This window comes from Gossypium hirsutum, chromosome D01 (genome assembly GCF_007990345.1).
Source record: "Gossypium hirsutum isolate 1008001.06 chromosome D01, Gossypium_hirsutum_v2.1, whole genome shotgun sequence".
Taxonomy (NCBI): Eukaryota; Viridiplantae; Streptophyta; class Magnoliopsida; order Malvales; family Malvaceae; genus Gossypium; species Gossypium hirsutum.
This window is the reverse complement of record NC_053437.1, coordinates 779,481-801,677: the sequence shown is the minus strand read 5'-3', so window position 1 is coordinate 801,677 and position 22,197 is coordinate 779,481. Positions and strand designations below refer to the sequence as shown.

Sequence of the window (22,197 nt, the reverse complement as noted above, 5' to 3'; positions counted from 1 at the left end):
ATCAAAAATTAGAAAAAAGGAAAAAGAAACAGAAACAAAAAGTCAAAAGTTGCTTTCCCTTCTCCAAAACACAACCTCTCAAATCCCTCTGAAAAATCCTCTCAGATTTTCTTTCCATCCCAACATCCCCCAAAATCACCATGGCCGCTACTTCACCACGTGAGGAAAATGTCTACAAGGCGAAACTCGCCGAGCAAGCCGAGCGCTACGAGGAGATGGTTAAGTTCATGGAAACCGTCGTTTCCTCCGTCGTTGCTCCCGACGAACTCACCGTCGAGGAACGGAATCTCCTCTCCGTTGCCTACAAGAACGTGATCGGCGCCCGCCGTGCTTCCTGGAGGATTGTTTCTTCCATCGAGCAGAAAGAGGAAGGACGTGGCAACGCCGATCACGTCTCCATCATTCGTGAGTACAGGGCCAAGATCGAGGCTGAGTTGTCTGAGATTTGTGCCGGAATTTTGAAGCTTCTCGAAGAGAAGCTCGTTCCGGCTGCCGGGAACGGGGATTCCAAGGTCTTTTATCTGAAGATGAAGGGAGATTACCATAGGTACTTGGCTGAGTTCAAGACTGGAGATGACCGGAAAGCCGCTGCTGAGAATACGCTCTCTGCGTATAAATCTGCTCAGGTTTGTGCTCATTTTCGTAATTTGTTCATTTCCTTGCCTTGATTTGATGTAATTTTTTAAAATAAATTTGTGCTTAGATCTGGATCTGCTTTGAATTGCTTAGAAGACATAACATTGAATTACAATGGAAAGTTTATGAAAACTATCAAGAAGAAAATGATCTCAACACTATGGGTTTTAAATTAGTATTATATGGGTTTTCACCATTTCTATGATTTGAGTAACTGTAATTCCTGTTAGACCAAAGCGAAATTGTGTTTTTGTATCTAAAATGCTGAACCGCAGTCAGTCCTCTTAGACTCCACACGGCGTAAACTTCAAAATGCCTTCAGTAGTTTGTACTAATCCAATTCAAACAAAGATATTCGGTGGTTCAATTTATTGATCCTTTTCTTGTCTTGGTAATGGTTTGCCTTTGGATCTGATTTCACATTTTAATAGAAGATTTTACCGAAGTGATTATGATTTATGTGTTTTATCCATAGTTCCAGTCTTTTATTGCTTTTACCAGCATCTTTTTGTTCTGCTTTCTTTCAGGACATTGCAGTTTCCGAGCTCGCTCCAACTCATCCTATTCGTTTGGGATTGGCTCTGAACTTTTCTGTCTTCTACTATGAGATCTTGAATTCTCCGGACCGCGCTTGCAGTCTTGCAAAACAGGTAGGATAACAAAGCTTTGGAATTTTAGTTTACTCACTATATTCACGTTGGTCATCTAAAACATTTGAGAAGGGGAGCTTGGGGGTTTATACTTCTGAATTGTATTATCTTTGTTACTTGTGCTTTTCATTTTCCCAACCGTGTCATACATATTCGGATATAGGGATAAGGATAAACTACATTAGTAGTCACCCGACTATGGTTTTTTCTGTTTTAGTCACCTAATTTTGATAAGTTACAAAATGTTCACTCAACTATCTTGGATTTTTGGGTGTCTCCATTTTTACATTAGCCAACTGGTGATAAAAAAGACAAAATTGAATAGTTGGGTTACCAAAAAAGAAATTTACTAATAGTTGGGTGACTTCTACTTTAGTTTACCCTAGAGATAATGATCTTGCAAATATATGGAAAAACTTGCATATCATCGGAAACATACCCATATACGATACTTACCCAAGGAGTCCAAGTAAATATAAACCATTACAAATCTATATTTGCTCTTTATTTTTGTATTCAAATTCTATTTAGTCAACAATCTTTGTTTCTTTTCCTCAGGCTTTTGACGAAGCCATCTCGGAGCTTGATACTCTCGGAGAGGATTCATACAAAGACAGCACTCTGATAATGCAACTTCTTCGTGATAACCTTACTTTGTGGACCTCGGATATGCAGGTTAGAATGCGCACAGTTGGTTTTAACTTTTCTTATATCGAATTCTTTTATTAATGATTATTTATTTTTTTATCTATTTAGGAGGATGGAACGGAGGAAATCAAAGAAGCCTCCAAACCTGAGGATGAGAAACAACAGTAAAATCCGTAATCTTCGAGTTAGTATTTTACTTCTCTGGTTGTTTTTGTATGGAGAAGTTGATTGGTCCCACTATCCCTTCAGTTTGCCTTATATTTTTAAAAAAAAAAAACTTGAAAATACTGCTAAAAGTTTCTTGGTATTTCACTATATATATATTTAGTTGAAGCTTTCTAATTATAGTGGGGGCATTGTGCACTATTTTCCTAATTGTTTACTTCACAATAATGGAACTGATGATTTGAGATATTTTTCTAAGCTTAATGATTTTGATACTACTGTTGCTTGCATTGGATCGATCGCTTGGATGTTTGTGATTATTATTTTCAATTGAATGTTTGTTATCAAAGTCCTTTGCCTGGATCCAACACCTATCGGATCTTGTGGATGGAGAAAACAGTGCTGGTAGGACTCCAACCCTACTCCGAATTTAGTACAGATCCAATGTGACCATTGAATACAGAGTAGTCTCACATGTCTTTTCTTGGGGATGAATCCCAACTGCTTGGTCTTTCTATATTATTTTACTTGGCTTTGAGTACGAGTGTTGGATATGAGTATGTGATGGGTATAGGTATATTTAATATTTCCTATTGTTTTTCATGCATTTCGAGGATTCTTGGATAATCTTATTATCATACTTATGTCCGATTATGCAGAGGGAATCGGGGTTGGACACATCTATATATATAATGTGTTTGATTGGGTTATTCCCACGAGGTAATTGGATACTTAATTCAGTTGGCAAATAATTTAAACCTTATTTCAGTTACAAAGCTCTTTATTAAGAGTTAGATTGTATTTGACTCTTCTACTAAAAGCTTGACAAATTAAGTAGTGATTTTGTTAAATTTTTTATTCACTTTTACCAGTAAAAATAAATTATTATATGTCCAAGGTATATGTGGCTTGTCACATGTAACTGATTATTAGTTATTTTGTCAATAACGCTAGTTTTTAACAATAGAAATGGATAAAAGTTTTAATAGATTAATTTTTTTCTTTGTTCTAATGTACCAGGATTTTTTTTTTTAAAGATAGTAGCCCCCAAAATATTATTTCCTTTTTAGATTGTTTTTATTTTATTTTTATATTTTATATAAACTCTACTAAAATCAATTAATAAGTCTCCTTAAACTACCCCCCACTTATTCACAGAACTTCTGTTTATATAACGTCCAAGCCATACTTTAGTCCTGGTTGAAATTATGTTTAAGAGATTAAACTCCTGAATATGGATTAACTTTTAAGCATATAAAGAGTATTAGAAATTTCATCGAAATTTAGATACACAAATTTATAATATAAATGTGTGTCTACAAAAAACAATAAATAATAAAATATATGGTTTAAAATTAATTAATAATAATACATGAAATATGTACAGTATTAAAATAAAAATTATTAGATTAAATTGTTTAGATATGCAATTGATGGATATAATAAAGCGTGCATAATAAATTAAAATGTATAAAAATAAAATTTTAATTTAATGATAAATTAAAATTTTTACTAATGCAATTCGATTCAAATCTAAGTGCAAATATATGCAATTCAGTGTGGTTTGAGAACCATATGAGTTTATTTTAATAAAAAATAATTATTCTTCAAAACATATGTATATAATATTATTTTTACATTGCGGGTGTAACAAGTTTTAAAATTAAATTGTTTTTAGTAAAGATTTAATATTTTTTCTATAAAAAATTAGGTACTTTATTGTAAAATTTGGAGGGTTTTTTCCTTCACTTTTATTGAAAAATAAAACTGAAATTAATGCTAAAAATGAAAAAATAAAACTAAAAAGATAAAATGATGTTTCTAATCCAAATATTCATTGTAAAATTTCTAAGTTAATTTTCTTTCTAAAAAAATTAAAATTAATTTTTAAAAGAATAAAAAAAATTAAAAAAAGTAAAATGAGTGATAAAAAATTTTATTAAAATTGAGTGACAGAAATAAATGTATTTAACTGTGAGGGACTAAAATGATAAAAGCATATAATCGAAAAGAATAAATTGTAATTTTTTTATTTTTATGCCTAATATCAGAACTTATGAATCCAACTTTGAATTTACCTTTTTTTAACATTAAAATTTAAATGACAATAACACGCCTATACAGTTATTTATATCTCATCCAAGCCAACCATAAACCCCGGTTAATTGTCTGAAAAAGCTGTACTTTTTCGTCCACCCAAAAAAAAAACCCAGAGGCCACGAGCTTTGTCCTTTCCTTACCAAACAAATAGTTTCCCAAAAAAGAGAGAGGGAGAAACGGAAAAACCCTGGAGAGAGGAAAGACTGGTAGACATGGACGACGGCAACACCACCGAGGCGGAGCGATGGCTAACTATAGCGGCGAAGCTACTCGCTTCCGGCGACTTTCACGGCACCAGGACTTTCGCGATCCGAGCTCGAGAATCGGCACCTGTCCTCGCCGACCAAATCTTAGCTGTCACCGACACTCTCTTAACCGCTCAATCTAACCCTCGTGACTGGTACGGTATCCTCCAACTCGTTCCTTTAACTCAATCCATGGAAGTCGTGGAGAGTCAGTATAGGAAACTCGCGATTCTCTTGAACCCTGTGAAGAACACGTTGTCTTTTGCGGATCAAGCGTTTCGGTTCGTTTCTGAAGCTTGGAATGTGTTGTCGAATCCTTCTAATAAGCTCATTTACGATAATGAGTTGAGGTTTCTTCAGTTTGGTCATGTGAGTCAACTCGGTCAGCAACATTATCAACAAGAACAGCCACAAGTTCAGCAACCGCAACCGCAGACGCAGACGCTATTTATGCAGCAACCACCACCGCCAAAAGAAACGCAAACGCTATTTATGCAAACGCCGTTGAAAGAAACGCAAGCGCAAGTTACGCAATCACTGTTTGTGAGAAGCCCTAGAGATAGTAACAGTGATGGAAATGCTACATTAGAAGGAGGGGAGCAGTTGGGTTTAACTAATTATTCTTCTGAGTCAACTTGGACGAGGCAGATTAATCAGACTGGTTTAACTCAGCCGAGTCAGATTAACCAGACGGGATCTGTTGGTTCGAGCCAAATTAGTTGGCCGGAGCCAACACGGACTAGCCAGATTAATCAACCTGAGGCTGTTGGGGCAAACCAGATTAATCAGACTGAGCTGACTCGGATGGATCAGATTAATCACTCAGCAGCTCCTGCTCCTGCTCCTACTCCTACTCCTACTCCTACTACTCCTACTAAGGAGAATAGTCGGGTAGAGCCAACTGGTGCGAGTCAGGAAACCAATTCGGCTCAGGCTAGTCAAGCTACCGAGTTAGAGGGATCAACTTTCTGGACAGCTTGTCCGCACTGTTACTCTCGTTTTGAGTATCCGAAGATGTACGAGAATTGTACACTAAGGTGTCAGACTAAGGACTGCAGGAAAGCTTTCCATGCGGTTGTGATACCTTCTCCACCTGTTCAGACAGAGCCAACTGATGTGTCTCGGGCTAATCAAGCTATTGAGTCAGAGGAACCAACATTCTGGACGGCTTGTCCGTACTGTTACACACTCTGTGAATACCTGAAGCTGTACGAGGACTGTACGCTAAGGTGTCAAACTAAGAACTGTAGGAGAGCTTTCCATGCAGTTGTGATACCACCGCCACCGATGAACGGAAAGGACACATATATCTGCTCCTGGGGTTTTTTCCCTATAGGATTATCTCGTAATGGTAATTTCCCAAATTGGTCACCTATTTCGACCGTGTTTGCTTGCCCTGACAACAAGAATGCTGGAAAACAAATGAATACCAACAAGTCTTCTCCAAAGCTGTTTTATGATGAACAAGATGTATATGTAGAGATATCTGATTCGAGCATGAGTTCCGAGAATGAGGATGATGATGATGATTGGCGAAATGAAAAGAGGGAGAAAAAGGTGAACAATTCTAAAGGGAAAGGATCTAGGGGGAGATATGCAAAGAAACCACAGAGTGAGAGAGTGAAGCAGGGGGGTGATGACCAAGTTAGTGCGGATCATGGTGGGAATTCGAGTGGTGCGTCCATGGTGCCGGACAGTGTGTCAACTGCTGAATCAAGCAGAAGGAAGCAGATGAAAAGAGGAACGAAGGTTTTGGGGAAGTTGGATTTGAACGTAGAGTTTCGGAACGAGGCAGAAGAGCCGGTGGCAGGGAGGAGTAAGGGGAATGATGCTGGAAACGAGGAAGAGGATAACAATGAAGGGAATGGTTTTTTCGAGGGTCTAGATGAATTTTTCAGTAGTTTGCCTATACTCTCAGTTGTCGGGGATGATAAAGTTAAGGCTTCTGAGTGAAGTAAGATCGTTTTATCCCCGCACGGTTGTAGTCACTTTAATTTTATGCTTATTGTATTTTAATTATATGGAAGGTACTAAGGATCTCATTTCATAGTTCTTCCCTGACCTGAATTAGACTGTACATTTTGCATCATCATGTTTTGTCATTATTTTCCTGTTTGGTAAGATAGGTTAGAGAACTTACTGTACATACCATGAGACATTTTCCAGGTTGAAGATTGAATATTCTGTTTACCGTGATACTTGCAGAATCGCATGAATGGATGGTAAGTTCTCTGACTGTTCTTTTTCATTGAGTTGTTTAGGCTTGTTAATATATCTCTGGAGAAAGCTTCACTGGATTGTGGATTAATAGCAGAATAAAATTTGTCATTATGGATCATTATCGATTTAGTTATCGATGCTTATGTTTTCGGCATTATATGCTTATGTTTCCGTAAGTGGTTTTCGCCTACCAATCTAAAAGATGCAGAACTGTGCCCATCCTTTTACTTTGCATTTGTCATGAAAGCTTTAACTGCTGTGTGAGTCTTGCTCAGCGGCTTTGGGTTCTCTCACTCTCTTTTATCCAACTATTAGTTATTTACCTTGACCGGATACTTGGTACTGTTACTGACCCGGAATTAGTTTCGAAGCTGCAATTCTGCCCTTCTTGTCACTTCAAAAATGGCATTTCTTTAAGTTGTTTCCAGCTCTTATTGTATATTGCGAACTGAACCACCCAAACCTTATGAGAACAACGTCTAGTCCTTTAGGCCTTACGGTATGAAAGACCTTATTTATAGTCTACAATTCCTTTTGCAGGTTGAAAACATTTTAATCATCGGCAATCGCTCTGCTGTGGCGACACTGGCATCCAATACCCTCATGAGGATGCAAGACGAGGTAGATTCAAGGTTTTCTTTTTCTTTTTTCGGTTATCTATTTTTGGGTTTAGTGTGTCTGATCATGTGACTTGGTTCTTTTTGGTGAACGTCGAATATACGAGTGCTGGACATGAGCACTTTTTAACGACAAAATGAAAAGTCGAAATAACACAGTTGTTTTGAGTCCGGTTAAACTGCTTAGTCCAAGACAGTTCTGCTTTGAGCTAATTTCATGCCTGTTGTAAATGTTACATTTTTTCATGTGATGGCATCTTTGGCCCGAACCCTCAGGTATACGGTAGTCACATTCAAGGATGTTCGAACCAGATCGGATTGTTCGGGAGATCAAGGAAATCCAAAAGCATAAAAATGTTTTGAAAAATATTTATTTCAATTACAATTTAAAACAAAAGATTTCATTTCCAAAATGAAATAGTAAATATTAATATTATTTGGAATAAAAGATTAATTTGAGCACATTAATATTTTAAAATTTATAAATTATTTTAAACACCAAAGAGAACCAAAATGACCATATGATTACTTAAATGGTTATCGATTTTGGATTCAAACTCGGATGAATGCCGAATGTCGAATCTGAAATGATCGGATTTGAAAACCAAGTTAAAATGAAGCTTTCAAGTATATCCGAGACAGAAACGGCATCGTTTTCGAATCTGCAACTATAAGCATTATATTAAATGGCAGTGCAGAATATGGTGTTAAAAAAACTCAAATAAACAATATGATAAAGATTTACATAAGCACCACGAAACTATACATAAGTAATTTCGAAATACATACCGACTTCCGATCTCCGGGGCTGTGGCATTGGAAATCGGAATATGATTTATCGGGTGCATGATATGCCATTACAAATTGACAGCCAAATCACTAACAATACTAAACAAATAGCCACATCAATGGCGAGAACAATACGCACTTGGCGACACCATTTCTTACGCATGTTTTGAGATCCGGGTCTGATCCTTGTCGAACCCAAGTCCTTTTGTAATGTGATTGATGAACTTGCTCCGTTTTGGTTACTTGGATCTAATGTGGTTGAATCAGTTTTTACTCTATCTGTTGATTTCCGATGTTCTTCCAACTCGATGTCTCTCACTGCAACTATGTGATCCTTATTTTTCTTCTCTTGCTTGCTTGATTTTCCCAACAAAGGGGCTTTCGTGGAACTAGCAGCTTCAAGTTTGGCATTTTTATTGCTTGAAGATGGGGAGTGACTTGGATAATCCGATACTGGAACCTTGGTTTTCCAGTCATTGTCACTATGCGAAACTTGCTCTAAAGAAGTTATCAAGCGCTGAATAACTGGGACTAGTTGCTCTTCGACACCGATCGAACTCATACCTGAGAAACTACTTCTCGAACCTTTCCTAGCAAGGGTTTTAAATTCATCTCTCATGTGCTGTAGGAACCGAAGCACCCCATGGTTTTCGACAGCTTTATCGGCGATCGCGAAATAAACACACCCGTCTTCGAATAAAAACCCGAAAGTCCATTTACCTATAGTCTCGAAATACCATTTGTGGAACGACATAGTCCTTTCTAAACACAAGGCAGCCATATTTTCAATCTCATGATCTCCCCTACTATATTCATATAGAGTCCTGTTAGCCTTCGAAACACAACAATAATGAACCGTATTCTGAATTGATCCCATCACAGCAAGACCCGGAAAAAAACACTCAAACCTTCAGCTTCCTCCAAATCAAATAAGTATTCGATATCGAAATCCCAAAAAGTCGTCAACGGCAATCTAAACAAGATGAACAGAACTACAACACAATCAAAAAGGACTTGAACCTTTCAATTACTAACTCAAATGAGCTTTCAGTTTCAAACCCGAATGGAAAGGACTCGCACCTTTCGCTTACTAACTCAAATAAGCTTTTAGTTTCAAACCCAAATTTCATCAACAATCCAGATGAGGCAAAACAAGATGAACAAAGCTAAAACACGATCGAAAAAAGGACTTGAACCTTTCGACCACTAACTCAAACAAGCTTTTGATTTCAAACCCGAATTTCGTCAACAATCCAAGCAATCAAGATAAGGCAAACGAGATGAACAAAGCTCTCAAGCAAGGTTTTAAAACACAACGAAAAGGACTCGAACCTTTCAATTACTAACACGAAGAAACTCTCGATTTCAAACCCGAATTACGTCAACAATCTAAGCAATCAAGATGAGGCAAAACAAGAGATGAAATAAGAACTCAAGGAAGGAAATTAAGACCTGGAAGAACGCAATAAATTCCTCAGCAACAATGTCGAAAGCTTCGAAAAAATACCAACACAGATCTTCGGCAAAGTACTCAAATTCAAGAATGAAGTTCCTCATACCTGTAATTTTACAAAATATATACAAATCAGTCAATCACAAAATAATCAAATCATAATATCAAAGAAATTTCATGGATTGATAGATAAATTTCTAAAAAAAAAAACCCAACACTCCATAAACTCTCTTAGAAATTCAATTACTTAAACCAAAAAAGAAAAAAAATAAAAACCCAGAAATAACTATCAACCAAAATCAAAAGATCCACTTAAAAACCTTAACTTCAAGCATAATATAACAATTGAACTAAAAAAAAGTTTTGACCTTTTCACTCAATTATTATTATTTTTTGAAACAGATCGATTAAAGGGTTTTTTGTTTTCTGTTTTTTTTTGTTCATTTTAGTAATTTAAATCGTTATTTAATTACCTGTGAACGATAATGATCTTCAAAAATCTTTTTTTTTTGGGGGGGGGGGAATTGAAGCTTTACATGGAGAAATTAAGAACTGAGAGAAGACCAGAGTGCCTTTGAGGAGTTGATACTTGAAAGAGAATTTAAGTTATTGCTTTAAAATAAGAAAAAAAAAAACCCAAGTATTTTAAACTTGTACGAGTAAATAAGGGATAAATTAATGATTAGTCCCTAAATGTGATAATTTTTCACTTTGGTCATCGATTTTTTTTTTCATATTAGCCTTGGAGCTTGGTAGTTGTTGAGCGGAAATTGGCTCTTTTATTAAAAGAAAATTTTGAAGTGTCATCTTCTGAGTAGTCAACTCAAACTTCAAACAGTGGAGATATTATATTCGAGGTGCCTATGCTCGGTTTTAACCTTAGGGTTTTGTCTTTTGACTCCAAGAAGAACCCAAAGAGGTACATGGAGTTTATCAAGGAATCCCTAGGTACACCAAGAAAATGTTTTATCATTTGAGCCTTGGTGGAAGTCCAAGCCCTTAATGGGTCTTAAAAGGTTAGAACATTGCTAATATATTGGAGTTGCAAGACAAACCCCGAGACTAAAATCGAGTATAGACACAACAGATACAATACCTCTATTGTTCAATGTCTGGGTCGGTTGCTTAGAGGATGACACTTCAGAAATTTCTCCCAATAAGAGAATCGATTCCCCCTCAACAGTAGTCTCTTTTAATTTGACCCTTAAACTTGAGTTTCATTAGAGTGTCGTAACACTCTAATATATTATCACTTAAAAATTTATAATTTTTACATAATTTTTAGATTTTATATATAATTTTTTAAAAGTTTTAAGTAAATGTGTGATACATTGCACTTTAATAAAATCTAAGTTTAAGGATTATATTAAAAAAATTATCAAATTTTAAGATTAACTTAAAAAATAATTTAAAAATCAAATTAAAAAATATTACCAAATTTAGGGATGAATAAATAAAGTAATAGATTATAATTTGATTTATTTTATTTTTGTTTTACTGCTTCAAATAATGTCGTGTTGTACGTTATTTATGGCTTTTTAGAAAAAGAAAAAAATAAAAAGTAAAAAGAGAGGAGAGCCCGACGTCGTTTAGTTATGCTTAAAGATTAGGATGACGGTGACACGATATCTTTTTTTATTGGTCAAATGTTTCTATTAATCCTTGTATTATGCGTAAGTTATCAATTTGGTCATTTCTAACCCTTCTGCTGTTTCAAATTATGAAGTTTCAGTCCTAAACCAAACAATAGAAGTTAAATCCACTAAGTAAATTCCTGATATTAGTATCGTATTATAAGCAAGTTGTGGATTTAGTCTCTGTTTTCTAATTTGATAATTTTTAGCCTTTATATTTTTTGAGTTTTGAAATTTTAATTTGGTTTAATTCTGCTACTAGTCCCTGTACTTTGCAAAAGTTGTGAGCTTAGTCTTTATACCGTAATTTGATCAATTTTAGTCTCTGTACTTTTCAGATTGGTACATTTTAGTCGTACTTTTCAAATTTTGAAATTTTAGTATTGGCCCAAACAGAAGCAGTTAAATTTGTTTGATTAAATTCAATTAATAGTCTTGTATTATGTGTACTGTTGTAGATTTAGCCCATTTTCTCTAATTAGATCATTCTAAGTCCCCATTTTTTTCGAAATTTTAATTTTCTTTAATGAATAATATGTAAAAATAATAAGCTGGCATAACATTACATACATGATAATAAAGACTAATAGCAGAATTTAACATTTTAATTTTGATTCAAATGGTTGTATCCATTAACTAAAATGACATACCCCTTGCCTCCTGGAAAATAACAAAATTGCTTCTAAGGTCCTTAAAAAATATAAATTTAAATTAATATAATAATTGAATTGTCTTTTGATCCCTCTCAAATATTTATAATTTAATTTGAACCTCTTTAAAACTTTTTAGACATCTGTCATTACACATGATAATATATTTATCGCATGAGATTCTAAAAATAGCATAATTTAACTTAATAATTTTTAATAGCTACCATTTGGTTTATGGACTAAAATTTCAAAATTCAAAAAAAAATATAGCACTAAAAATATCAAATTAAAGTATAGTGACTAAATATGTAACTTACGAACAGCAGAGGGACTAATAGTAGAATTTGACCTATTTATCTCGGTCCTAAAAGATAAGCGTACGCATTGACCCAAATCCGGCGTCGTATTATTCACCTAACCCCCCCCCTTTTTTTATTTGCCCCTCGGGAAGTCTGAGTTTATTTAGGGATTTGAGATTATTGGGAAATCAATGGAAGCAGAGGTGATAAAAGCAGAGTTGGTATTGCCAACGCATATGAGTTTCAAGAGGATTCAAATGTATGAGAAATACCCAAAGGGCCAATCGAAAGTGAGATGGAAACAGCTCAAGCAAATCCTTCAAGCTGAAAATTGCCAGAATTACTCTCCTGATGAACCCAATTGTAAGCCTATTTCAATTTTTTTAGGGTTTCTTTTTTGTGTTCATTTGTGTTGATTTAAGTACATTGAATAGTTAACAATTGGATCAATCTACGGTTTTTTTTTCGGAAAAAGTTGGATTCTATTGTTAACTCAGTTATTTCTTTGAAATTATAATGAAATTCCGTAGTGGAAAACCTTGACATGATGTTATTTTGAGAGGAATTCCATGATTAGAAGCTTATGTTGCTGTTTTAGTATTTTTTTTTGCAAAGAATCCTGTAAAAGTACAGGGCTTGTACTTCGAATTACATTTTGCTCCTCTTCTCAAAAAATAGCAAATTAGTGGTTGAATGTTAGATCAAAGAGCGAATTCATCATTTTGTTAAAAATTTCGTTCATTTCTAATCTTAAAAACTGATCCTTGTACGTCGAAATGAGATGTACTAGGCAAGCTATGTGTGTAAATATTTGGTTATTCCGTCAATCATAAATTTTTAACAATAAAAATAGATAGAAAATTTTAATTGAAAGGACTAATTTTCTCTTTAATTTATCATATAAAGACTGATTTGCTCATTTTTTCAGTAAGGAGCAAAATGCTATCTAACTTCTAGTACTAGGGTTTCCATGGTACTTTTACCCAAAGAATTCGATGGCAAGGTTATTAATGATGAAACTATTTCCTTTGTGTAATTTGGATTTTTGCAGATGTTAATATCGAATCACCGCCTTCGATGCAACCGTGCAAAAGAATTTGTGATATAACGGGATTTGAGGTTTGTTTCAGAACATATGCTTTAAGCTTTGCTCCTACTATTCTTCGTTTTTTCTTGAAGTATTGGTGTCTGACACTTCTGTATGACATTTTCAAACACAGTATGGAGATATAACTTGTCGGGCATATATGTTTCGTAGATAAAGAATGCTTTAGTTAATAAAAGTGATAGTTACATTTATCCCATAGTTAATCCGATTGGTCTTGATGCACACATCAATGGTTTGGATTCATATATGAAACTTGTGATGTAAATGGAAAAATTCAATTTCCGGGAACAAAATAAAGAACAATAAACTTGTAATTTTGTGCAGGCACCGTACCACGATCCGAGGACGAATCTCCGCTATGCAAATGCCGATGTTTTCAAGCTTGTGAGATCTCTTCCCAATGAGTATGTGCAAAGGTATCTAGCTCTAAGGAAAGCGGCAGTGGTTTTGAGGTGAAGTTTGCAAACCTGGGGACAGACTCTGGTCTTGGATCGAACATTTAGTTTACAATTAGATCAGTCTTTACTTATATGAATCATCATAGAGATTCTCATGATGTTTAATCTACAATTAGATCACGTATTCTGTTCCGTTTTCATCCCCAGAAACCTCTGCAAAGCTGAAATTCGTTGGATAGTTTTAGGGTTAGTTGTAGCATAAGATAAACTGGTTAAAGCAGTATTGTTCTATGGCCTATGTGAAATGATATTTGCAATTCTCCAATCTGTTTTATGCGGATTTTGGTAATGAGAATTCCGATAATATTTGGATTCAAATATTACTGTTATTGTCCACAGTTGATTCGGATTGGAATGTGCAAGCATTTACTTATGTGGTTGATAGATCATTACGATATATATATTGACTTTGTAAAAGAAGCATCTCTATATACAGTCTACAACGGTGAAAGTACCATGGATGCCTTATACGAGTTGGATTGTATTTGGTCTTTTTTACTCAAAAAATGAGAAAATTTTTCCCTATACATTATATCAAAAAAGTAGATTGGTCCTTTGTTAAAAATTCTATCAATTTCTACCAACAGGAGGTATATGTGACACGTCATATGACACTTTGATTATTCTACTAATCACATTAGTTTTTAACAATACAAATGGATAGAATTTTTTTAATAAAAAAGATAAATTTTTTCTTTGATTTAATGTAAAGAGATTAATTTGCTCATTTTTTTGAATAGATTATACAAAATGTAATCTAACTCTTGGTACAATGGTTTCGAAGATACTTTTAGCAGTCTACAACTTGAAAAGCTGTACAGCAGACATCGAAAAAAAGCTAGTCATGGTGACTGGATTTACTTGTAAAGCATCTATATTTGAATGTTGTCTTTCTTGGAAGGATCCAACCAGACATAAAGCAGACGATAATGGTGAGAACAAAGCCAGTAGCAACACCGAATCCGAATTGTGGACCAAATACTGTCATTGCTTCACTTGGAGATTCATCAACAGGAGCCTGTTGAAGTGAGCATGGAATATAAGGTCCACCACAAAGGCCATTGTTCCTTTGAAAGCTTGAAGATGGGAAAGTCATGAACTGACCTCCCATGGGGATTTCCCCATAAAGTTCATTATGCCATACCGAACTTGGACAAAAAACTGAGCTGCACAAATGATTCTGGTACTTTCCAGATAATTTGTTACGAGATAAGTCCAGGGTTTCCAAGTTTTTCATCCCTGACAAAGACTCTGGGATCGAGCCTCTCAAGCGATTCTTGTTGAGGTTTAGAACATGAAGCCTTCTCAAGTTGCCAAAACTTGGCCAAATGGTTCCACTCATGTTGTAACTCAGGTCCAATGTTGGTAAGAAACTTATGATGTTATTGTAAAGAAAAGTTGCACCGTCTATACCGGTGCTGAACAAAGGGAATCCTAAAGAAGTCCCTAACAACGAAATGTCAATGTCGATGAGGGCCTGTAGTTGAGTTAACCCTTTTGGTATCTCACCTGTGAATGAATTGTTTGACAAATCCAGGTAAAACAGGTAATGGTTCCGGTCAGATGGTTCGTCAACAAGTCCAAGAATTGTAACCCGCCGCAGCCAAGCAACCATGGTGAGATCGATCCCCGCAGTTCACCGTAGGCAATGCTGAGTACCTTGAGGCTTCTGAATTGAAAATAAGCATCACCAGGAATCTGTTCGCCCTGAAAATTTTCAGGGAGCATCAAAACAGTCAAGTTTTTGAAGTGCTGCAGAATCTTAAGGGTGGATGAGAGGTTGACCAGGTTGGTCCTTGAGAGTGAAAGCACTGTGAGGGCATTGAGATTCTTGAAACTTTCAGGGATTTGACCATCAAGGTTGTTGTGGCCAAGGTTGGGTATGTTCAAGCTCGTGCAAGGGGAAAGGCTATGGAGGATTGAACCATAGAGCTTATTAGACCCAAGGTGAAGGGATCTGAGCTTGGTCATGGCTGTACAGTTGAGGTTAATTGGATCATTCAAGCTGTTGTTGTGGAGATCAAGGGTTGTAATTGAAGGTGAGTTGGGCAATGAGGTTGGCAAAGCTCCATTGAAGTTATTTGAACTTGCAGAGAATTTCTCAAGCTTTCCTAGGCTCCCAAACACATCTAGGAAAACCCCTGTAAATGAATTAGAAGAGATGTCTAATTCAACAAGGTTTGAAAGATGACCAATCCCATGATCCAATGTCCCTGAAAAGCTGTTGTTTTGAAGATGCAAAACTCTAAGATTTTGCATCATTTGGAAGATACCCCTTGGCAAACTCCTGAAATTGTTGCCATTGATCATGAGATATTGCAATAAAGTACAGTTTGACAGGCCTTGTTGAACTTCCCCAAAGAAGTTCATTGACATATCAAGAACCTCGATATTGGATGATGATGAGTTTTTGCAGAGATTTTCACCCATGGAACTGAACAAACCATTCTTCGAAACATTAATGTACCATATAGACGATGATAAAGGAAGCTCTTAAGGGATTCTATAAACGAACCTGTTGTCGCTTACGTCAAGGATTTCCAGTTTCTCAATGCAAAAAAGCTCGGTCGGAAGTGAACCATGAAGTGGTTATGAGAAAGGTTCAGGATTCTCAACTGGTTTAACCCTACAATGGAATCACAAATTGTTCCATAAAGATTCTTTTGACCAAGTTCCAAAGCCACCACCATTTTGCTCGTGGAATCGTTGCAGGCGTCCAAGTGCAGCAATCCGAAACAGAGTTGCTGTTGTTCCATCCAAGAACATTTGGTTCCAGGCAGCTTGAAAATCCATTCAAGGCCTTCAAATCATTGGGGTTACATGGTGTTTCTTGTGATTTCAAGACCCATAAACGGAAACTGAAGAACAATGATGAAATGTAGATCAAATAGAGATTTGGGGAAGACACGGTGTACTTTTCTGCAAATGGCTCAGTTCAAGTTTTAATGACAGAATCATTGTTTGTTTTGTTATTCGAATTATGGATCCAATTTTCCTTGAATAAAGGATCGTTGACTTAATAATCAAAAGGCCGGCATCATTTGTTTCGTTGGATCATCGTGGTTTCTTACCATATGAGATATTTATCACAAGCATACAAATCTAAGTGTACTATATGAGATACCTATCACAGGCATACAAATCTAAGTGTACTATATAATATATTTATGTTTTAGTCATTTAATTTTAAAAAATTATAAAATGGTCACTGATTATTTGAAACTTTTCATTTAAATTATTAGACTTTTAAAATCAATGTTATACGGTTTCTCTATTTGCATTGTTTGTACTAATCAATGTTTTCCTCATTCTCCATGGTTTAGTTTTTTGCATGAAAGAACTTTCAACATTACAAATTTACGGGCTAAAATCTAAACAGCTTTCTTTTCCTATCTTTAATACTGATCATTAGATCGACTTAGATATAAAGTAAATTTTTTTACTCACTCAAATCATCATTTAGAGCTCGCTAGCCAAACTTTCTTTTTAAACAAATAACTTAACAGCTCAATAAATTAAAATATAACCTTCAAATAAATTAATAATTTAAATGAAAACTTTTAAATAATTCAATAAAAATTTTGCAACTTTCTAAACTTATCGATCAAAACATATAACCTTGATATAATTTACCCGAATTGTAATTATTTGTATAATTAAATAATATTCATATTATATGGGATTTTTATTATCTTGTGTAGAATACAGAGTATACAAGTACAAGATTTGTAATAATTTATATCAGAATAAGTTATAAGTTTACTCGTGTATAATTTAAATTACATTATGATTATCGAATTTTAAAAAATCTAACATATGATCATTAAATAAATGATTTGTTCCATTTTTATCATTAAGTCTCACATGGCACCATTTAATGCGCATGTGGAAAGTACGTATATATAATCCAACACAAATATTAAACACAGATAATATGATACCAAAAAGAAAAAAAAATCAGACCAAGAATGTAAAGTATGTGCTTCCTACAGATATTGTTTAGAACATAGTAATTTGACAGAATAATTTACCTTTCTTCCGGTTTGACTGTCTTGGTGAAATCCCGAAACTTGATCGTTGATGCCGTGGTAATAAGATGTCCATGCTGCAATACCGAAATCTCAATGCAGGCAAAAGAAGAATGTCACAAGCGAATGTAATAACAAACAATCCTAACCCACCTATGTTACTCTGATTCTTCAGTTTCGTATCCGATACATATTCGAATACAGGAATGGATACGTACAAAGCTTTAGAAAAAAAAATTAAGTATACCGTACCAGAGATTAGAACCCCATATTTCCAATACAACCAGTGTCATTCCAAGCAATCAATAATGACCATAAAAGGCAACAAATACTGATAGTTACAAAAAAATACCCTAAAAGCAATGAATCCTCTCCAAACAAGAAGGAATTTGCCAACTCTGACATTCTTTGAAACAAATCTAATAGGTATAGTGGGATCAGTTGAAAAAAAAAGGAAGAAAAAGAAACACCAATCTACCGGTGATCATGCCTCATAGAATTACGTTTAGAAACCTGAGTTTACTTTTTAACCAATTCAACCAATTTCAACACTAAAGAAGGAGACAAACTGTTTTCCAGAAAAAAAACATATACGGTAACAAATTTAACAAGTTCCAACTCACCAGCACAAGTTCCTAGTTTCTGATGTGCCTTGATCAAACGGCTACAGTCTCTTCCATTTCTGTCCTTTAACAGCAGTCGTTGATTTAAAAAAGATCCTTCAGAATCCCACAATAATAAGATCTCACCTTAGACATTACTCAAGAAAACAACTTACTGTTATACGAAAAATAAACTCATACTCCACACCATCCATAAACATCAAATTAGAAACCATAACATCTTTTTAGTTCCAAAAACTCGTACCATAATTTGGTTCTCATCAGCAAAAACAACATAACATTAAATAAAACTCAATCAAAATCATAAATTGCCTCACCTCAAATTAATCATGATTCATGATAAACCCGATAGCAAAGAGAACAGATTATATATAATAAAGAAGCTTTTACTATGGAATGGAAAATAAACTACGGCATGACCAAATAATAAAACCACGAAACAAGCAAAAGTAGCAATTCAAAATGCAATACCAGATCGAAATAGACAGAATATCAGTGAATATAAAAACCTGAAGTAAAACCCTTGCTATACAACAATAACCATAACATATTTTTAATTGCTACAATAAAGTAGCTTTTTACTATGGTATGGAAAATAAACTACGGCACAACCCCGAATAATAAAGCCACAATGAAAGCAAAAATGGCAATTCAAATTGCAATACCGGCCCAAAATTGACAGAATATCAGTGAAAATAAAAACCTGAAGTAAAACCCTTGCTATACAACAATAATCCTAACATCTTTTAATTCCAAAAAACTCGTACCATAACTCATTATCAACACACACCATATAAACAAAATCATAAAAAACGGACTATATACAACAAAGAAGCTTTGACTACAATTGAAACCCCTAAACCAGTAAAATATAGCAATTCAAATTACAGTACAAGACTGAAACAAACAGAAAAGCAGTAAACATGATAACCTGAAGCAATTTAGGAGTATTTCTCATCCATGGCCTCTAATGTCCATCAAGTTTTCAATAGCCAATTATTTACTACAATTAGCAGAAAGACCAATATTAAACTTGGTCATTACTCATTACTCCCTTACTTCAGTCTATGTTTCTTTGCATTTCTCCCCCATAGATCCTTTACCCTCAGCATTCTCCGCCTTCTTTTTTTTGTCGTTCTTTCATTTTTCTGGTCATTCATCATTATCCTCAGAACCCATACTCGGATCAGAAATCTCAACATATACATCATTTTCATCATAAAACACTCTTGGAGCAGATTTTTTGGGGTTCTTTTGTTTTCCTTCATCCTTGTTGTTAGAGCAAGTAAACACGGAGGAAATTGGTGACCAACTGGGAAATTTACGGCCCATATTCTTACCATTCCCGGAAAATCCTAAGGGATAAAACCCCCAACAGCAGAAATATGTGTCATTTCCGTTGAATGGCGGCGAAGGTATCACCATAGCATGGAAAGCTCTCCGGCAGCTCTTAGTCTGACACCTAAGTGTACAATCCTTGTACGCATTTGGATACTCGTAGAGAACGTAACAGTACGGACATGCCGTCCAGAAAGCCGGTCCTTCCGACTCAGTAGCTTGATTAGGACGAGCCGAATTTGTTTTCTGAGTCACACTAGTTGGTGTCCAGAAAGCCGGTCCCTCTGACTCAATAGCTTCATTAGGACGAGTCGAATTTGTTTTCTGAGTCACACTAGTTGGCGTCCAGAATGCCGGTCCCTCTGACTCAGTAGCTTCATTAGGACGAGTTAAATTGGTTTTCTGAGTCACACTAGTTGGCTCTGCCCGACTACGCTCCGTAGTAGAAGTAGGAGGAGAAGGATTAGGAGGAGGAGAAGGAGATGCTGTGTTATTGATCTGACCCGTCCGAGTCGGCTGAGTCAGATTAAACTGACTAGAGCTAGATGTTCCTGGCTGATTAACCTGGCTCGCCCGAATAGGCTCAGGCCGATTAATCTGGCTAGGCCGTATAGGCTCCGGCCAACAAATATGGCTCGAACCAACTGATCCTGTCTGATTAACCTGACTCGGCTCAGCTAAACCTAACTGATAAATCTGCCTCGTCCAAGCTGACTCAGCCGGCCGAGTTGACTCAGGTAGAGTATTACTTAAACCCAGCTGTCTTCCTCCTTCTAATTCCGCGTTTCCATCTTTATTATTACTCCTAGGACTTCTCACAAATAGTGACTGCGTAACTTGCGTTTGCGTTTCCTTCTGCGGCGTTTGCATAAACAGCGTTTGCGTTTCTTTAGGCGGTGGAGGAGGTTGCGGTTGCATGAACAGCATCTGCGTTTGCGGTTGCTGTTGCTGTTGAAGCTCTGGTTGATGATGGTAATGCTGCTGATTGAACTGGCCGAGTTGATTCATCTGACTCACCGGACCAAACTGAAGAAATCTCAACTCATTATCATAAATAAGCTTCTTAGAAGGATTAGACAACACATTCCAAGCTTCAGAAACTAATCGAAACGCCTGATCTGCAAACGAAAGCGTATTCTCCGCAGGATTCAAAAGAATAGCGAGTTTCCTATACTGACTCGCCACTACTTCCATGGACTGAGTTAAAGGAATGAGTTGAAGAATCCCGTACCAGTCATGAGGATTGGCTTGTGCGGCTAAGAGAATATCTGTCACGGCGAGGATTTGATCGGCGAGGACAGGAGCCGATTCTCGAGCTCGGATTGCGAAAGTCCTTGTCCCGTGAAAGTCACGTGACGCGAGTAGCTTCTCCGCTATGGTCAGCCACCGCTCCGCCTCCGTAGAGTTGCTGCCGTCCATTTCTCCGTCTTTCTCTCTCTAGGGTTTTCCCTCCCTTTTTTTTCTCTCTCTTGCTTTTTTCTGTTTGTGTGCGGGCCGGGAAATTATTTGCTTGGTGACGGAATGAACCAGACGAAAGTGGCAACTCTTTTTATTGGGTGGACGGAAAAGGACGGTTTTTCAGTTAAATTACAGCTGGTTTCCGTTAGTCTGTATGGGGATATCAAATGTTATTGTGCGTATTATTGTCATTTAAGATTCAAAAGAAACTGTTAACTACATTATATCTCGACTAAATCAAGAGTCGGGTTGAGCCAAGTGACATAACTCTTCAAGTTCTATTTTTTGTTGGAATCGAATTATATTGATCAATCAAACAAGAACTAATAAATGAGTGGCATAACTCTTCAAGTTCTATTTTTCATAGTCGTTGGAATCGACTTGGATTGATCGATTAAACAAGAACTAATCGATATATGAATCCAAATAAAATGGTTGAACTGATTGAGTCGGGAACTAGTCAAATTACAATTAATTTTCATTAGTTTGTATGGGGATATCCAATGTTGTTGTGGGCATTATTGTCAATTAAGATTCAAAAGAAAGTAGAGGTGTTTATGTTAGTGCAATTTTTTTTTTCGGTACCCAATAGTTACATCGGACATCGATTAAATCGAAAGTCAAATCGAACCTTAGACCTACTTAAAACCTTTTATACCACTCGATGTGTAACATTATTCTATTATGTACTCAATTGGTAGCAAAGGCTGAAACTTCGGACCTTGAATATTTGAATTTAAGTTTCACCATTAATTATAATTAATTATAATGTGTGGGTTTCATTCTGGTTTTTATACCCGCAATGTTAAATTATAATTATCATGTTTGGTGAAAGTATTTAGTAGATTGCTTTATTGTACCTTGTCAAATTAGTCTTCTTGTTAAGTTTATTATAATGTCATTTTTTAGATACATTGCTATCAAATGTGTATTTATTTTTAATTTCAAAATGCTACATATTTAACAGTTGGATTTGAATTTTAAAATCTAAAAATTAAAAAAAAAACTAAATTAGATATTTAACCAAATAAAGGAATATTAGTGACCGGGGACGCATCCATGGTGAAGGGCGACACTT

The 22,197-nt window shown here is 35.6% G+C and overlaps 7 protein-coding genes across 10 annotated transcripts; 3 read left to right on the top strand and 4 right to left on the bottom strand.

Annotated features, from left to right (window-relative positions):
* LOC107928873 (14-3-3-like protein) lies at positions 1 to 2,348 on the top strand. Its single transcript, XM_016860147.2, has 4 exons — positions 1 to 626; positions 1,164 to 1,286; positions 1,845 to 1,961; positions 2,043 to 2,348. Exons 1-4 carry the CDS (start codon positions 141 to 143, stop codon positions 2,100 to 2,102), a joined length of 786 nt encoding a protein of 261 aa, XP_016715636.2. The 5' UTR covers positions 1 to 140; the 3' UTR covers positions 2,103 to 2,348.
* A 1,763-nt stretch (positions 2,349 to 4,111) lies between these two features.
* LOC107928870 (uncharacterized) lies at positions 4,112 to 6,491 on the top strand. Its single transcript, XM_016860142.2, has one exon. It carries the CDS (start codon positions 4,412 to 4,414, stop codon positions 6,395 to 6,397), a length of 1,986 nt encoding a protein of 661 aa, XP_016715631.2. The 5' UTR covers positions 4,112 to 4,411; the 3' UTR covers positions 6,398 to 6,491.
* Positions 6,492 to 7,983: 1,492 nt separating this feature from the next.
* Positions 7,984 to 10,154, bottom strand: LOC107928871 (phytolongin Phyl1.1). 3 transcript variants are annotated; one of them, XM_016860145.2, is made up of 3 exons: positions 9,997 to 10,154; positions 9,523 to 9,629; positions 7,984 to 9,043 (listed from the first exon to the last, which is right to left on the bottom strand). In XM_016860145.2, the coding sequence occupies exon 3, from the start codon at positions 8,945 to 8,947 to the stop codon at positions 8,117 to 8,119; it is 831 nt and encodes a 276-aa protein (XP_016715634.1). In that variant the 5' UTR covers positions 8,948 to 9,043; positions 9,523 to 9,629; positions 9,997 to 10,154; the 3' UTR covers positions 7,984 to 8,116. The 3 variants fall into 3 exon arrangements, with proteins under 3 accessions (XP_016715634.1, XP_016715632.1, XP_016715635.1); XM_016860143.2 differs by having other exon boundaries at positions 7,984 to 8,932; positions 9,997 to 10,139; XM_016860146.2 differs by having other exon boundaries at positions 7,984 to 9,062; positions 9,997 to 10,133.
* Positions 10,155 to 12,203: 2,049 nt separating this feature from the next.
* LOC107928800 (INO80 complex subunit C) lies at positions 12,204 to 13,990 on the top strand. Its single transcript, XM_016860075.2, has 3 exons — positions 12,204 to 12,469; positions 13,158 to 13,225; positions 13,539 to 13,990. The coding sequence occupies exons 1-3, from the start codon at positions 12,298 to 12,300 to the stop codon at positions 13,668 to 13,670; spliced, it is 372 nt and encodes a 123-aa protein (XP_016715564.1). The 5' UTR covers positions 12,204 to 12,297; the 3' UTR covers positions 13,671 to 13,990.
* Positions 13,991 to 14,375: 385 nt separating this feature from the next.
* Positions 14,376 to 18,562, bottom strand: LOC107928910 (phytosulfokine receptor 1). Of its 2 annotated transcripts, XM_041086638.1 has the most exons (4): positions 18,324 to 18,562; positions 17,704 to 17,777; positions 16,188 to 16,530; positions 14,376 to 16,106 (listed from the first exon to the last, which is right to left on the bottom strand). In XM_041086638.1, exon 4 carries the CDS (start codon positions 16,100 to 16,102, stop codon positions 15,161 to 15,163), a length of 942 nt encoding a protein of 313 aa, XP_040942572.1. In that variant the 5' UTR covers positions 16,103 to 16,106; positions 16,188 to 16,530; positions 17,704 to 17,777; positions 18,324 to 18,562; the 3' UTR covers positions 14,376 to 15,160. The 2 variants fall into 2 exon arrangements, with proteins under 2 accessions (XP_040942572.1, XP_040942571.1); XM_041086637.1 differs by having other exon boundaries at positions 16,188 to 18,552.
* Positions 14,511 to 15,014, bottom strand: LOC121214069 (phytosulfokine receptor 1-like). Its single transcript, XM_041087811.1, has one exon. It carries the CDS (start codon positions 15,012 to 15,014, stop codon positions 14,511 to 14,513), a length of 504 nt encoding a protein of 167 aa, XP_040943745.1.
* Positions 18,563 to 19,046: 484 nt separating the features above from the next.
* On the bottom strand, positions 19,047 to 21,337 carry LOC107928909 (uncharacterized). The gene has a single exon (XM_016860200.2). The coding sequence runs from the start codon at positions 21,078 to 21,080 to the stop codon at positions 19,476 to 19,478; it is 1,605 nt and encodes a 534-aa protein (XP_016715689.2). The 5' UTR covers positions 21,081 to 21,337; the 3' UTR covers positions 19,047 to 19,475.
* Between the last annotated feature and the right edge of the window lie 860 nt (positions 21,338 to 22,197).

Bases quoted from the DNA above. Each gene is read 5' to 3' on its own strand.
- LOC107928873 (XM_016860147.2), top strand. From the start codon at position 141: ATGGCCGCTACTTCACCACGTGAGGAAAATGTCTACAAGGCGAAACTC. The intron at 627-1,163 runs GTTTGTGCTCAT...GCTTTCTTTCAG, and splicing joins CTGCGTATAAATCTGCTCAG to GACATTGCAGTTTCCGAGCT. The intron at 1,962-2,042 runs GTTAGAATGCGC...TTATCTATTTAG, and splicing joins TGTGGACCTCGGATATGCAG to GAGGATGGAACGGAGGAAAT.
- LOC107928870 (XM_016860142.2), top strand. From the start codon at position 4,412: ATGGACGACGGCAACACCACCGAGGCGGAGCGATGGCTAACTATAGCG.
- LOC107928871 (XM_016860143.2), bottom strand. From the start codon at position 9,627: ATGAGGAACTTCATTCTTGAATTTGAGTACTTTGCCGAAGATCTGTGT. The intron at 8,933-9,522 runs GTCTTAATTTCC...GGATCAATTCAG, and splicing joins AATTTATTGCGTTCTTCCAG to AATACGGTTCATTATTGTTG.
- LOC107928800 (XM_016860075.2), top strand. From the start codon at position 12,298: ATGGAAGCAGAGGTGATAAAAGCAGAGTTGGTATTGCCAACGCATATG. The intron at 12,470-13,157 runs GTAAGCCTATTT...GGATTTTTGCAG, and splicing joins CTCTCCTGATGAACCCAATT to ATGTTAATATCGAATCACCG. The intron at 13,226-13,538 runs GTTTGTTTCAGA...AATTTTGTGCAG, and splicing joins GTGATATAACGGGATTTGAG to GCACCGTACCACGATCCGAG.
- LOC121214069 (XM_041087811.1), bottom strand. From the start codon at position 15,014: ATGAGTGGAACCATTTGGCCAAGTTTTGGCAACTTGAGAAGGCTTCAT.
- LOC107928910 (XM_041086638.1), bottom strand. From the start codon at position 16,102: ATGGGTGAAAATCTCTGCAAAAACTCATCATCATCCAATATCGAGGTT.
- LOC107928909 (XM_016860200.2), bottom strand. From the start codon at position 21,080: ATGGACGGCAGCAACTCTACGGAGGCGGAGCGGTGGCTGACCATAGCG.